Below are 15,584 nucleotides of genomic sequence, written 5' to 3' on the forward strand. Positions count from 1 at the left end.
AATGTCGTCAGACCCAAAGAAGGATTAGAATAAAAAATTAATAAGGGGCATTGAAGAAATACAGGAAACCAAACAAAAAGAAAAAAAAATGATATTAAAAAGAAGTAGCAAGGAGCAAAATTCAAGTGGTTGAAACAGAATATAAGCAGAGATCCAACATATGTATAATTGAAGTCTCTAAAAGAAAAAGAATGTTAAAGCAGAATATTTAAAACTATAATCCAGGATAAGTTTACAAAAATCAAAAGATCTGAATATAAATACTGAAAGGTCCCACTCTATACCTGAGAAAGCTCATCCAGAACAATCAAATCTAAGACTTAGCCAAATAAAATTATTACACCTTAAAGATAAAGAGGGGCACCTGCGTGGCTCAGTTGGTTGAGCGTCCAACTTCAGCTCAGGTCATGATCTCACAGGCCGTGAGTTCAAGCTCTGTGTCAAGCTCTGTGCTGACAGCTCAGAGCCTGGAGCCTGTTTCAGATTCTGTGTTTCCCTCTCTCTGCCCTTTCCCTGCTCATGCTCTGTCTCTCTCTGTCTCTCAAAAATGAATAAACGTTAAAAATAAAAAATTAAAAAAAAAAAAGATAAAGAAAAACTCCTCAGCATCTTCACTCAAGGAAATAAATAAGATCCAAAGGCAACAGAATTAAGTGGCATCAGACTTCTCAAAAGCTACATAAAAAGCAAGGCAACCAAAGAACTGAATTTTACGAAAACTCAAATCAAGAAATGTGAACCAAGAATTTTATATCCAGCCAAAACTATCAAGTATCAAGGCCATAGAGAGTTTTAAAATGTATATACATATAGGGGTGCCTGGGTGGCTCAGTCGGTTAAGTGTCTGACTTCGGCTCAGGTCGCGATCTCGTGGTTTGTGGGTTCAAGCCGTGCGTTGGGCTCTGCACTGACAGTGCACACTCGCACGCTCTCTCAAAATAAATAAATAAAAATAATAACAATAAAGTTTATATACATATAATATTCCATATACACAAGATCTAACTATATGCTGGGTACCAGAGGGACACCTAAAACCAAGTGATTCAGAAAGACTAAATAGAACATGATGGACAATAGTATAGCAGACAAATGGAAACCGTTAGAAAGTCGGGGTTGCAATCCTCACATAAGTAGAGTTCAAGTAAAAAAAAAGCGTTAAATATGACAAAGAACACTTTTTAATGCAAAAAACCACAATTCACAATGAAGATAAAATGCAACCACCTTTATAAAGCAAAAGAAAGCATAAGAAGGAATATAATAAATATGAAAGCAGAAATTAATGATGCAGTTGAGCATGGGTCAACAACTTCAGAGCTTTACACCCAGCGCTGAGCCTGGGGCTTGAACTCACAACCCTGAGATCAAGACCTGAGCTGAGATCAAGAGTCAGACGCGTCAGACGCTTGACCGACTGAGCCACCCACGAACCCCTAGCAACTTGTTTCTATAGAGGGTCAGATTGTAACTATCTTTGTAAAAAGTTTCTGGTCCAGTTCTGTCACAACTACTCAACTCTGTCTTTGTAGCACAAAAGCAGCCATAGACATTATGTAAATAAAAGGCTCGGCCTTTTGTGTCCAATAAAATTTTATTATAGAAACAGGCAACAGGCGAGATGTGGCCCACAGGCTATAAAGAAAACAGATCTAATTAATAAAACAAAACCTTGGCTTTTTTAAAATAAGAGACCAACTACTAGCTAACTTAATCTACAAAAAAAGGAAGAAAATACAAATAGAGGGAGAAATACTCATTGAAACAGAAGAAAATGCAAACAGTTAAATGAAACTACTTTTCAGACCACTCTGCAAATAAATTTAAAAACAGAGAAAATGGGCACTTCCTAGGAAAATACAGTTTTCTAAAACTGACCCCATTAGACGTAAAAAGTTTAAACAGACCATTTTCCATAAGCAAAAAACTGAGGCAGTTATCAAGGAACTACCCCCATGGAAAAGCCCCATGCCTGGACTGTTTCGAGGGGAAATTCTACCTAACCATCCAAGACCAGATAGTCCAAATGCTATGCGAATTGTAACAAAGAGGGAAACCCTTCAAATGATGAAGGGCATAATGATGAAGGAAATCTTTCAAATTCTTTTTATGAAGCAAAGAAAATACTAATGCCTAAACCTGATAAAGATGGTACAAGATAGAGAGAAAACTATAAACCAGTATCACTCATGAATACTGGCGCAAAAATGCTGAAGAAAATATTAGTGGAAACAATTCAACACCACAGAAGAAACAAATACACCATAACCAAGTAGGATTTATTTCAGGAAGAGAGAATTGGGGTGGGGAGGGGTGTAGGGGGGCTATGAGAGAGAGAGAGAGAGAGAGAGAAATTTGAAATCATACCAAAATTTAAAAGTTAAAGGAAATGAAATAAAAAAGAATATACTGTAGTTAGCTTTCCTTTGCATTGTATTAATGGACATTTTAGACTAAGGAGTAAGTGATCTTTTCTCTGATTTCAGCCTAGGAGACAGCAGTCTTGAAGTCTGTGTATACATGATTAGAATATGGAAGTCCTGGGGCGCCTGGGTGGCTCAGTCGGTTGGGCGGCCGACTTCGGCTCAGGTCATGATCTCGCGGTCCATGAGTTCGAGCCCCGCGTCAGGCTCTGTGCTGACGGCTCGGAGCCTGGAGCCTGTTTCGGATTCTGTGTCTCCCTCTCTCTGACCCTTCCCCGTTCATGCTCTGTCTCTCTCTGCCTCAAAAATAAATAAATGTTGGGGCGCCTGGGTGGCTCAGTCGGTTGAGCGTCCGACTTCGGCTCAGGTCATGATCTCGCAATCTGTGGGTTCAAGCCCCGCGTCGGGCTCTGTGCTGACTGCTCAGAGCCTGGAGCCTGTTTCAGATTCTGTGTCTCCCTCTCTCTCTGACCCTCCCCCATTCATGCTCTGTCTCTCTCTGTCTCAAAAATAAATAAACATTAAAAAAAATTTAAAAAAAAAAATAATAAAAATAAATAAATAAATGTTAAAAAAAAATTAAAAAAAAAAAAAAAAAAAGAATGTGGAAGTCCTGAAAAGAGTAAGATGAACCCACTGCCTCCAAAGCCATTGAGGACCCATTTAGTGAAGCACTCCAATGTTAAATAACCTATTCATCTTTATTTACCCCATGGGTATGATACCACCAAGCTGGATCTACAATGTCATTATATTATTTTACAATGAAACAACCATTGGGGCACCTGGGTGGCTCAGTCAGTTAAGTGTCCGACTTCAGCTCAGGTCATGATCTCACGGTTTGGGAGTTTGAGCCCTACATCGGGCTATGCGTTGACAGTGCGGACCCTGTTTGGGATTTTCCTTCCCTCTCTCTCTCTCTCTCTCTCTCTCTCTCTCTGTCCCTACCCATTCGAGCACTCTATCTCAAAAAAAAAAAAAAAAAAGAAGAAGAAGAAGAAGAAAGGAAAGGAAAGGAAAGGAAAGGAAAGGAAAGGAAAGGAAAGGAAAGGAAAGGACAGAACACCATTTACTTTCCCCATTTTTGGCATATTGCAAATGATTGGGTATTCTGTTCAAAATACACGCAATTTTTTGGCTTGACCAGCTGCCAAGTATGAGCTTCTCAGGCTGATGGTTTACAAAAGAGGCAGAAAGACTTCAGACATAACTCTCCTACCAGAGAATACTGTTATAATATTTATCATTTTGAAGGAAACTGTCAGAAACAATGTTAAATTTTTTTACCTTTTGTTTGGACTTCAATTCTGTAAATAGGAATCAGTTATGGGGGAAGTTTTATAAGGTCAACACAGATCTCAAATTATGTGTGCTATTAGAAAACTTAAATCATAAACCACCTTAACAGGGGCACCTGGGTGACTCAGTCAGTTGAGCATCCGACTCTTGATTTCAGCTCAGGTCATGATCCCAGGGTCATGGGATCGAGACCCGCATCAGGCTCCATCATGCTGAGCATGGAGCCTGCTCGAGATTCTCTCTCTCTCCCTCTGCCCCTCACCCCTCTCCACCAATCATGCTTTCTCTCTCTAAAATAAATAAATAAGATTTTAAAGATAAAATAAGCCACCTTAACAGTCATGGTTTTCTACCAGGCAATAGAGGGAAGACTATACTGTTTCCCTCTTTTTGTTTTTTAGAAAATGTACCAACAGTATTTTAGAAGTAACTGAGTGCATGTACTCCTCTGCTAAAGAGAACAACAACAACAATAACAACAACAAAAAGAAATATGTTATTCAGGGACACCTGGGTGGCTCAGTCGGTTAAGCGTCCGGGTTCGGCCCAAGTCATGATCTCGCAGTTTGTGAGTTCGAGCCCCGTGTCAGGCTCATGCTGCCAGCTCAGAGCTTGGAGCCTGCTTCAGATTCTGTGTCTCCCTCCCTCCCTCCCTCCCTCTCTCTCTCTCTCTCTCTCTGCCCCTCCCCCACTTATACTGTCTTTCTCTCCTTCAAAAATAAACATTAAAAAAAACTCTTATTCATAAACATTATAGTTTTTAAAACACTAATTAGGAGCAGTCTAAATGGGCAGTTGGCTTTGCAAGGGAAATAGTGTCAGAAAGAATGGCTAAGCATCAACTATTTTGAAAACAAAATTACTATTTTTATAACTGTTCTATAGACAGTGGTATCATCTTATCATCCTTTAGTTGTCCTTGATGTACATTCTGCATTTTATCTTAGAAGGAACAAGAAGATATAAATCTGTTCAAAGTGGGGAGTTTTACAGTCACTTTGTTGAAATTTTTCTTAAGGCAAATTTGGTATCTGGTTACACCTACCCTGAAATTTGCAGGCTAAAAGTATGTGATCATATTATATGGAGAGAAATTTGGGGAGTTCAATCACTCATTCAACTGTGCAGGGCAAATTCAAACAATTCCCTTGGTTCAGCTCCACAGGCTCAATCTTCTACCAGAGGTGGGCAGCCTTCTGTTCAGGCACAGACCCCTGTGATTCAACCCAGAACCACTGCCTCCTCAGTACTGATGAGACAGAACAGTCTGAAGCTCAGTGACACCTACCATGTATCAGATCTGCGTTGAGAAAAATATTTAGGACACATGGACTCCAGTCATTCCTCCTCATAATCTAAAATAATCTAATCCTCCCCTGAATCAAGCCAGATCATCAGAGCACAGGCACTTTTAAGGCATCTTTCCTTGTCCACTCCACACTGAACTGTGCTTTCCTGTAATATGAGCCATGCTGACGAGCAATAAAAGAAACAGCCTCATAAAATCCTCTTAAAATGCTGCTTTACATTTCACTACTTATGAAACCCCTAGAATTGGAATTCCCATCTGATCACATTGTTGAAAAAACTTGTACCTCTCCCGAGAAACACAGCCTTGTTGTTACCTGAAGGACAATGTAATGGCTCCCTTTCTGATTGGATGGGTCGAAAACTAAACCTAAATTTATGAGCCACGAATGAACAAATAGGTTGTAAGGATATGGATTAGACCAACCTTATTCCTACATACTTTGTTATGCCCCTGACTTTGTTTTCATTCTTCTTTAGCTTACATATCTAACTCATTTTATTTTCTATATCCAGGCAGGTCACTTAAAGTTTTTCCTAGAAAACCAAGATGGGATATAAGTAATACTCTTTTGTTTAAAAAATTCTATGTTTAAAAAAAATTTTTTAATGTTTATTTTTGAGAACGAGAGACAGACAGAATGCAAGCAGGGGAGGGGCAGAGAGAGAGGGAGACACAGAATCTGAAGCAGGTTCCAGGCTCTGAGCTGTTAGCACAGAGCCTGACATGGGACTTGAACTCACAAACCGTGAGACTATGACCTGAGCCAAAGTCAGATGCTTACTGACTAAGCCACCTAGGCGCCCCATAAAAAATTCTATGTTTAATATTAATGTAATAAATCACAAAGGAAAAGATCAATAGTACTGACTGCATAAAATCTAAAACTTTTATATGTCAAAAACACCATAAACAAAATTAAAAGAAACTATAAAACAAGAAAAATGTTTGACACAAATAATAATGAAATTCTTACTACACGAATAAGTTGTTTGTATCAATAAGAATACAAAATTGGATAAATTAAATAATAATGGTAAATAAATTGTTCAAGAAATTTGGATGTTGAGGGGCACCCGGTGGATCAGTCAGTTGAGCATCCAACTCTTGATTTCAGCTCAGGTCATGATCTCAGAGTCATGGAACTGAGCCTTTCTCTTTCTCCCTCTGCCCCTCTCCCTCACTCACAATCTGTCTCTCTCTCTCTCCAAAATTATTTTTATTTTTTTTAAATGTTCATTTATTTTTGAGAGAGTGAGAGAGAGAGAGAAAGAGCACACAAGTGGAGGAGGGGCAGAGAGAGAAAAGGAGACACAGAATCTGAAGCAGGCTCCAGGCTCCCAGCTGTCAGCACGGAGCCCGACGTGGGGCTCAAACCCAGGAACCACAAGATGATGACCTGAGCTGAAGTCAGATGAGCCACTTAAGAGCCCCTCTCTTTCTCCAAAATTAAGAAAGAAAGAAAGAAAGAAAGAAAGAAAGAAAGAAAGAAAGAAAGAAAGAAAGAAAGAAAGAAAGAAAGAAAGAAAAGAAAGAAATTTAAATGTTGAAATAAATGAATTTGAAGGAACCTAAAATTGCTTTCCTAACATAGACTCCTAGAACTAGAATAGAACTTTCCTGTTCAACCCTCTAACATTGCAGACATCAATAACTTTGCTCAAGTGTGTTAAAGGTTGCTATTTACCTGTCTTCCATTTCCACAAAAGGAAAGACAATTGTGGTCTGTCTCCACTCCCTACTCACGAATCCTCAAGGATGGAACAATAAATATGTAATCTCACTGGTAAGACACTACCATTCTTTGGGACACATTTCCTAGTGGGTGGAGTTCATATATCACAGGTCACAGCCCAAACAAGATGCAGATTCTTGGTTTCTGGGACCTGCCTGTTCTCAGGTGCAAGGGGCACATATATCTCCAGTCTCCAAGAGGCAACTAACCAGACTTCACCCATTGCCCTTAGCTCGGGCTAAGCCAGGGGAGGGTCCTTTGCAGATCCAACTGCCCATACTTCTGGAGGAAACAGGAGTAGGAAGCTCCATTTGGCCACATACCTAAGCCTCATTCTCTAATATAACTTTTATTGGAAACTCTGTGTTGGAGGTAGTTATCTGGGAATTGGCCCAGGCAATAAAGTTGATATTTCTTATTTGTCATTCTATGGAAAGAAGGGGTAAGATTCAGTCTCTCCCAACTGCAAAATGTAGATACACTGACTGGACCCTGAGTTTACATAAAGACAAGAGCTATCACGGGGGAGCAAAGTACCATGGGGGAAAATGGAGACTCTCAAGTCTCTGTTGCTGAAACTGCAGGAATAGAGGAGGTAGATACTCCATTATCAGGAAAACTTCACAAACCAGGAAAAACTTCAACACGAGTTCTTAGGCATGAGCACACTGAGTTATCTTTGGCTACTTTTTTTTTTCCTTTCTATCACTTTATCACATCTTTACATTCAAGAAAGGGCCTTTAAATTACCCAGGAGTAGCTAAGGTCTATACAGTCAGAGCAGTGCTACTCACAATGTGGACTAGGAGCACCACCGAGGCCTGGGAGCCTGCCAGAAACGAAAATCTGATGTCCCCGCTCCAGATCTACTGAATCTGAACCTCTAGGGTACAGCACAGGCACCTGTGTTTTAATAAGTTCTTTAGTTATTCTTATGTTATCACAGAGACTCAGACTGGGGATTCTACAGCAATGATTTTTCTTGCATTAAAGTAGATAAAATCCAGTGGGATCATTACAAACTCCAGTGCCAAGAAGGAATCATAAAAGATATAGGCCTAGAATCCTCTGTTTCTAGAAATGAGATTTGCCAAGTCTCAAAAAAAAAAAAAAAGGAATGAAATCAGTTTACAAAACAGATTTTGTTCTTACACACAAGACAAGATTAGGAGAGAATGAAGTAAAGTGAAGGAAATCACATCAAGGTGAAGAAAATTTGAAATCCTCTTGGTCCAGCTAGAAAAAATATGATAAGGATGAGGAAATGCATCCAAATGTAACTGTTCTAAAGAGTCTAGAAAAGATTGGGATATTTACTAGGTTGGGGATGGTGGCTCAAGATCATCAAGGATAAGAAGAGAAGGACTCCTTTGGCAGACAGAAGAAAATGACACCTGCCCCAACAGGTGCCCAGATTGGGGTATCATTCTATCAAGAGGGGTCTTCTTAGCATTTTAAATAGGGAAGGCAGGGTCAGCATTAATGGGAAACTCCTCAATAACTAGAATTGTGATGCTATGTAGTTAGAGAAAATGTGGACATACTGGGGCACCTGGGTGGCTCAGTCAGTTAAGCATCTGACTCTTGATTTTGGCTCAGGTCATGATATCATGGTTTGTGAGAATGAGCCCCACGTCAAGCTCTGTGCTGGCAGCACAGACATTGTTTGGGATTCTCTCTCTCCCTCTCTCTCTGTCCCTTCCCAACTCATGTGTGCGCATGTGTTCTCTCTCTCAAAATAAATACTAAATAAACTTAAAAAAAAATAGAAAATGTGGACATATTTAAGAAGAGAATGACTAGGGGCACCTGGGTGGCTCAGTTGGTTAAGTGTCCAACTTCAGCTCAGGTCATGAACTCACAGTTCATGAGTTCGAGTCCCACATTGGGCTCTGTACTGACAGCTCAGAGCCTGGAGCCTGCTTCAGATTCTGTGTCTCCCTCTCTCTCTGCCCCTCCCCAGCTTTCTCTCTCTCTCAAACGTAAAAAAATATTCAAAAAAAATTTTTTGTAAAAGAAGAGAATGACTAGAAAAATCAGTGAATTTTTCATGCACTATTAAATTAGTTTCAAGTAGCATTCATTGTTCATGTAGCTGGAACAGCAGGTATAGCACAGGCTCTACGGACACCTGCCTGGGCAGTGCAAGGAATTAGAACTTGAGGAAGAAGGAACAGAAAAACAGGTGCACTAGGGAGGATCCAGGGAGAAGGACAGTTGATCAGACCCAGGCCTGGGTTATAGGTTGCACTGAACAGAAATATGTACCTCCTAATGACATTAAAGGTGAGCAGGATTTATTTGAGCACGGAATGATGCTGGCAGATCCAGAACTCTCTGGCATCATTCTCTCTCAATGGAGACTTCACTGGCCAAATCCAAAGTAGTATGTCAGTAGAACAAAAATCTAAATGTGAAAACAAAAGGGAAATATAGGGAAGGAAAGTACTAACAACTAGCAAAAGGAATTGGCCAGACCTGGGGATAGAGAAGTGGGAAAAAGCAGGTTGAAAGCCTACAGTGGGCATCATCAGAGGGAACTGATGCTGGAGGCTTACCCCCTGCAGAAAAGGAACTGGTGGCCGGAAGGGCTGCTGCAGTGCCCATTAAGGAAGTGCAGGCGGCTGAGTCTTTAAAAAGTCAGTTCTAAGGAAAGGTGGGGCCTGGGTGAACACCACTAACCTAGGGCACTTCCTGGACCTCATTAGACCAGTGAAAGCACAAGTTCCAGAAACTCAAAGCAGCTCAAGGATCAGCTGAGGATAATTCTCCAGGCGACAAATGCAAAAACTCCTAACCACGAAGCAGCACTCAGAGGCAAGGCATTCAGTAATACGAACCCCAGGAGCTCAGAACTAAAACGATTCTCAAGATCTTTCTGGGGAAAGAGAAATTGAGAGAAAAGGGCAGGAAACTGCAACGGTGAAGGAGGCATGCAAGACAGTGCAATTCATTTGAAGACTTTCCTACTATTCCTCCCACTATACTGTGGGGTACTCTTCCCACAAAGCAGGGAGGATCCTTCACTAGAGATAAAGATCTTCAGCAATGGATAGAAACAGGGCCTGAAGGAGACATGAAAATGAAAAGGTGCTAAATACTTGAGGTGGGCACCAAGAAAGACCTGGAGCCACCGTGGCAAAGTTCTAAAATTTTCCACAGAAGAGGATTTCCCTCCCCACAAAAACATATGGCAAGACTACTGTCAGAATCCAAGTAACTTTATGAGAAGAGACCATTTCCCAAACTAAGTTCAAATTCACAAGTGGTAGACTCCAAATTGCTTGGGAACCTATAGAGGCTGAAAGATCACGTGCTAGATTATACTTACCAACGGTAATTTGGGATCCACCTTGTAAGGAGAAGGTAACAATGGACTTACTTTCTGAATTTGACACCATGGGACCCTGATTATATTAAGGCTACAGTTTAGACCTCACCTCTTACCACTTTCTCCAGCTCACCCTGCTCCAGCCATATTAGCTTCCTTGATGTTCCTAGAACATGTCAAGGACATGCCTCTCTCAAGACTTTGTCACTTGGCGTCCTCCTTATGCATGGCTTACTCCCTCACTTCCTCCAGATCTGTGCTTAAATGTCACTTTATAATAGAGGCCTTCCCTGACCATTCATTGTCACTCCCTTTGCCATGCTTTATTCATTTTAACACTAAGCCCCACTTAACATCTGATTTATTTCCTTACTTGTTTATCTCTCACTATCCTGACCTCCTGACTCCCACTCCATGACAGCTGGGACTGTTTTATCGCTGCTATGATGTCAGCTATTAGAACCTGCCTGACACATAGTAGGTAAGAAATAAACATGCATTAAATGAATGCATTTATGCATCATTGGAAGTTTTTGTTCACGGTCCAAGCTTGGCAAAAAGTAAGGTGGGTCTGGACTGACTATGCACTGGGTTCATAGAGCATAATTTTGCTTTTTTCTTTTGAATAACTAGGGGACCCTGGGTGGCTCAGTTGGTTAAGCGTCCGACTTCAGCTCAGGTCACGATCTCACGGTCTGTGAGTTCGAGCCCCGCGTCGGGCTCTGGGCTGATGGCTCAGAGCCTGGAGCCTGTTTCCGATTCTGTGTCTCCCTCTCTCTCTGCCCCTCCCCTGTTAATGTTCTGTCTCTGTCTCAAAAATAAATAAACGTTAAAAAAAAAAAAGAATAACTAAATAATTAGTGAGAAACAGTGGAATTTCTGGTTAAGAATGAGGGCCCTGGAGCCAGACTGCTGTGTTCAAATCACTAGGTTTGTGGTCTTGGACAAATTGTTTAACTTCTCTGCGCCTCATGATCTTTGTCTATGAAATGGGAATAATGGGGTGCCTGGATGGCTCAGTCAGTTAAGCATCCAACTCTTGAGCTTGGCTCAGGTCATGATCTCACGGTTAGTGGGATCGAGCCCTGCATCAGGCTCTGTGCTGTCACCACCGGAGCCTGCTTGGGATTCTCTCTCTCCCTCTCCCTCTGCCCCTTCCTCACTCTCTAGCTCTCTCTCTCTCTCTCTCTCTCTCTCTCAAAATAAATTTAAAAAAAAAAATTTTTTTAATGGAGGTACAGTTCACACAACATGAAATTAACCACTTTCAAGTGTACAATTTAGTGACATTTAGTAAGTTCACAATGTTAGACAACCATCACATAATTCTGCTTTTCTTCCCTCAGAACAATGGTTAGTCTGGGAGAGAAGTATCAGGAAGGTAGGGGCAGGATCTACCCTATTCAACTGCATTCCTTCAAAGGTGGCAGCCTCTCCACCCATCAATTTGTTAAACCCAATGGATTAAAGAACAAAACAATTCTGTGACCCTCCCCACTAGTGAGAGCTGTGCAGTTGACACAGCTGGCCTTTATCTGGCTTCCTCACAAGGCCACATGGCCCTTCCCTAAGAAGCCTGACCTTCATTAGGCCACTGCTCTCTATGTCGGGTTCATACGCTCATACACAGTCTAGTCATAAGGCCTCTTTGTCCCGGCTCACATTCATGATCTCCTGGAATTTGGTTCTAGTTGTCCATATGGTCTACCCTTGGAGCTCAGCTATCTTCAAGTTTGGGTAAAAGACAGTAGACCTTACAGGTATTTTCAATCCATCACTGTCAGAGAGCCCTAAATAACACAGTCCATTCCTGATCTGTACCCTCTAGGAGCCAGAACCCCTGTGGGGAAGGGAGTAGGTGGTAAGATTCAGGCACTCTGAAGCCCAGAAAAAGTTGGTGGTCATTAGAAACAGAACCCAAGTCTCTTGCCTCCCAGATGAGCATTCCCAACATTGTGTAATTCACATATTTCTCTTGTCCTGAGCCACAAAACAGAAAGACACACACACCCACCTGCTGGTGCAGTTGTCATTGTTATTTGCACTGAGTGCTGCTCAGAAGATCCCAGTAGAGTGATATTCACTGTGTAATCCGCTGCTGGGTACAGGTCTAAACACACTACTGGAGCTTGTTCCCTCGTTGTGAAGTTAAATGATGTGGCATGATAAAAATTATTCAGATACCACCTCTGACCCAGAACTTTAAACTGTCATGAGATTAAAATAAAGTGTTGCATTAAATTTCCTGTTGGCTTGCAGATATCTAGACTATAAGCAAAATGGAGATAAAGCAAGAAGTTCATTCTATTAGTCTTCACCCACTTAGAATCATTTTTAATACCATAGCGAACTAAACCAGGATGGACTTTACAAAGCTACCTTACCTATCCTATTCAACGTCCCCCTCAACCAGCTATAGGGCAGAGCTTAAAATGCATAACTGCATCTCATATGAACAAAACATAGGCTACCCTAAGGTAATCCATTGATATCCTCCCAGGTAAAGAAGATTGCACCGGAGGGGCACCTGGGTGGCTCAGTCAATTGAGTGTCTGACTTCAGCTCAAGTCATTATCTGACAGTGGGTTTGTGGGTTCAAGCCCCTCATTGGACTCCATGCTCAGAACCTGCTTGGGATTCTCTCTCTCTCCCTCTGTCTCTGCCCCAATCCCGCTCATGATTTCTCTCTCAAAATGAATGAATAAACTTAAAAACATTTTTAAAAATACTTTAAAATTAAAAAAAAAAAATACTTTACAAGACTGCACTGGAGCTATTGGGCAAAATTCTTTTATTTTCATTCATAAAGAATCCATCGACAAGCTTCACAAAATAGAATTTTTTAACTTTATGAGGACTCCTCCAAATTATGCATTCAAAGCAACTGTTCAATGGTCCTTCACTTGGTCCTTCCTATTAGAGCTCTGATAAAAGAGTGTTTGGTTCATGGATTCATCATGCACGCTGTTAACCCAATAATACCCTACCCACTGCCAACCCAAGATGCATGTATAATATAGGGATTTAAGAGGAAAAAAATATGTGAAGGTCCCAGAAGTAATATGATAAACCCTTGATCAGTCAGTGTGCTACAGCTGGTCATCTTTGTGTTTAGTATTTCCTTTGATGCTCATGTCACTGGCTATACCACCCCCCATCCCTCCTCATTCCTTGCCAATCTTCCATAGTCATCCAAGACCCTGACACCAGGCGCTTTGGGAGATTCCTCTCTCCTCAATTCCTACCATTATCTTCGGTAACTTAAAGATCCTTATAAATAAGCCATCAAAACTTGGCCTCAGAGTTCCTTGAGCTCAATGTTATAAAGTTCCTTCACTCCACATTAGCTACTCATATCCATGGCCACATCCCAGACTGTGTCACGCTGAGTTGCTCCAAGATCTCACAAGCCCCTATCTTTCTGAACCACTTGCCCATTATTCCTCATCTCTCTCAAGAGAGAGATTTCTTCCCCCAAGATTTCCTCACTCAAGATCTTCTACCAATATTCTACCACCCCAGTCCTCGTCTTCCCCAACTCTCTCAGGTACCACTGTCTATCACTTCAATTATTCTCTTGTCCAGTACCCTCAATCCCCTTGCCCATTGGTTCTCAATTCTACTCATTCTAGAAAATGCAAAACACAGTGGGTCAATCCAGACACTTGACTTCACCAGTTCTACATTCAGGCTGCTGGAGAAGACCTCACAACTATGGAGGCTGCATTTCTACACAGTCTCATCCTAAACTCCACGTGGTTTAGTCTACAGACAAAAAATTACTTTCTGTTTACAAATTTGAATCACACTGCATGCATGATTCTATACTGAAGTTATTTTATTTAAAAATATATTGTAGGGGCGCCTGGGTGGCTCAGTCGGTTGGGCGTCCGACTTCAGCTCAGGTCATGATCTCATGGTCTGTGAGTTCAAGCCCCACGTTGGGCTCTGTGCTGTCAGTTCAGAGCCTGGAGCTTGTTTTGGATTCTGTCTGTGTGTGTCTCTCTCTCTGCTCCTCCCCCACTCACACTCTATCAAAAAATGAATAAATGGTTAAAAAAAAGTTTTTTTAACATATATTGTAAAGACTTTGTCATTAATTCATTCTCTAAATAGATATACAGAGCATACAGCATTGGGTATACAATGGCAAATAAGATAAGGTCCTAACCTCAAGGAACTCACAGATGACTATCTAGGCAAACAAAATACCCAGGGAGGGGGCACCTGGGTGGCTCAGTCAGTTGAGCATCTTTTCTCTTGACTCTGGCTCAGGTCATGATCTCAGGGTTTGTGAGTTCGAGCCCCACATCAGGCTCTATCTGCACTGACAGTGAAGTCTGCTTGGGATTCTCTCTCTCTCTCTCTCTCTCTCTCTCTCTCTCTCTCTCTCTCTCTCTCTCTCAAATAAATAAACATTTAAAAAGAACTTTTTTAAACACTGAGGGAGAAATGCTATAATACATGAGGCTGTAGGAGCACTCAGGAGGAACACCTCATCCTCCTCTTTAGGGATGGGGAAAAGCTTCCCTATCTTAATTATGGACCAGAGGAGAAATTAGCATTAACCAAGTGAGTTAGGGGGTAGGAAAAACTATTCAGAGATCAGGAACAGCATTTGGGACAGGAAGTCAGCGAAGGTGTCCCACCAGGGTTGCTGACTGAGCTGAGCCTTGAGGATAAATAGGAAGCAGTCAGGTAGGATAAGGGAAGGAAGGACACTGCTAGTAGGAGGGTCACATACATGAAGACACAATGCAAAAGAACACAAGAAGCTAATCAGGGAGTACGGAGCTTAGAGCTTATAGAACGAATGAGGTCTGAAGAAACCGATTTAGGACTTACCAGCATGGAGACAGTGAAGGAAATAAAGAGATTGGATAAGATGGCTCAAAGTGGGGTACAGAATGACGAGAGAATGGGCAAGGAACAACCTTGAGGGTAATCAGATTTAAGGGACAGGCAGAGGAAAGGAATCCTGGGAGGGAGAGACTGAGAGGGTCTCCAGTAGCAAATGCTGTCCAGTGTGAGGCAGAACCTATTTCATGTCTGCATAGTGGTCTAACAGATGAATGTATGATTCTCTACTTAACCAAATCCCTACTGATGAACATTTAAGTTGTTTCCAATTTCCCCTATTATAAATAAAGCTTCAGAGAACAGCGTAATCTTTCTGTATATGTCTGCATAATTAATTACAGTCCATTTTCAAAAATTTACTGATAGATGCTAACAAATAACTATTCTGGAAAAGTCATGACAGTTTCAGTGGCCAGCAGCTGTGGAGAACAGTATTCTATGCTCAAAGAAGAATCATGGTGTCTCATGGCTTAATTTGTTTTTCTTTTTTGGCTTACACTAACAGGTGTTCATTTGCATTTTTATGATACATATATATTCTATACTGTCTTTGCAAACTGCCTTTATTGGGTGGGGGGTTGGTTTGGCGTTTTTTGTTGTTGTTGTTTTGAGAGAGAGTGCATGAGC

The 15,584-nt window shown here is 41.3% G+C and overlaps 1 protein-coding gene across 11 annotated transcripts in view; it reads right to left on the reverse strand.

Annotated features, from left to right (window-relative positions):
- SUSD1 (sushi domain containing 1) overlaps positions 1-15,584 on the reverse strand; it is a 285,236-nt gene that overhangs the window by 200,726 nt on the left and 68,926 nt on the right. For all 11 annotated transcript variants that reach the window (XR_006210619.1, XR_006210620.1, XR_006210618.1 and 8 more), the window contains exon 10: positions 12,112-12,304. Coding sequence is in view for 8 of the 11 variants with exons in the window: in XM_042964612.1 (XP_042820546.1) it covers positions 12,112-12,304 (193 nt within the window). In the remaining 3 variants the exon portion in view is untranslated. The remainder of the gene's footprint in view (positions 1-12,111; positions 12,305-15,584) is intronic.

Source organism: Panthera tigris, chromosome D4 (assembly GCF_018350195.1).
Source record: "Panthera tigris isolate Pti1 chromosome D4, P.tigris_Pti1_mat1.1, whole genome shotgun sequence".
Taxonomy (NCBI): Eukaryota; Metazoa; Chordata; class Mammalia; order Carnivora; family Felidae; genus Panthera; species Panthera tigris.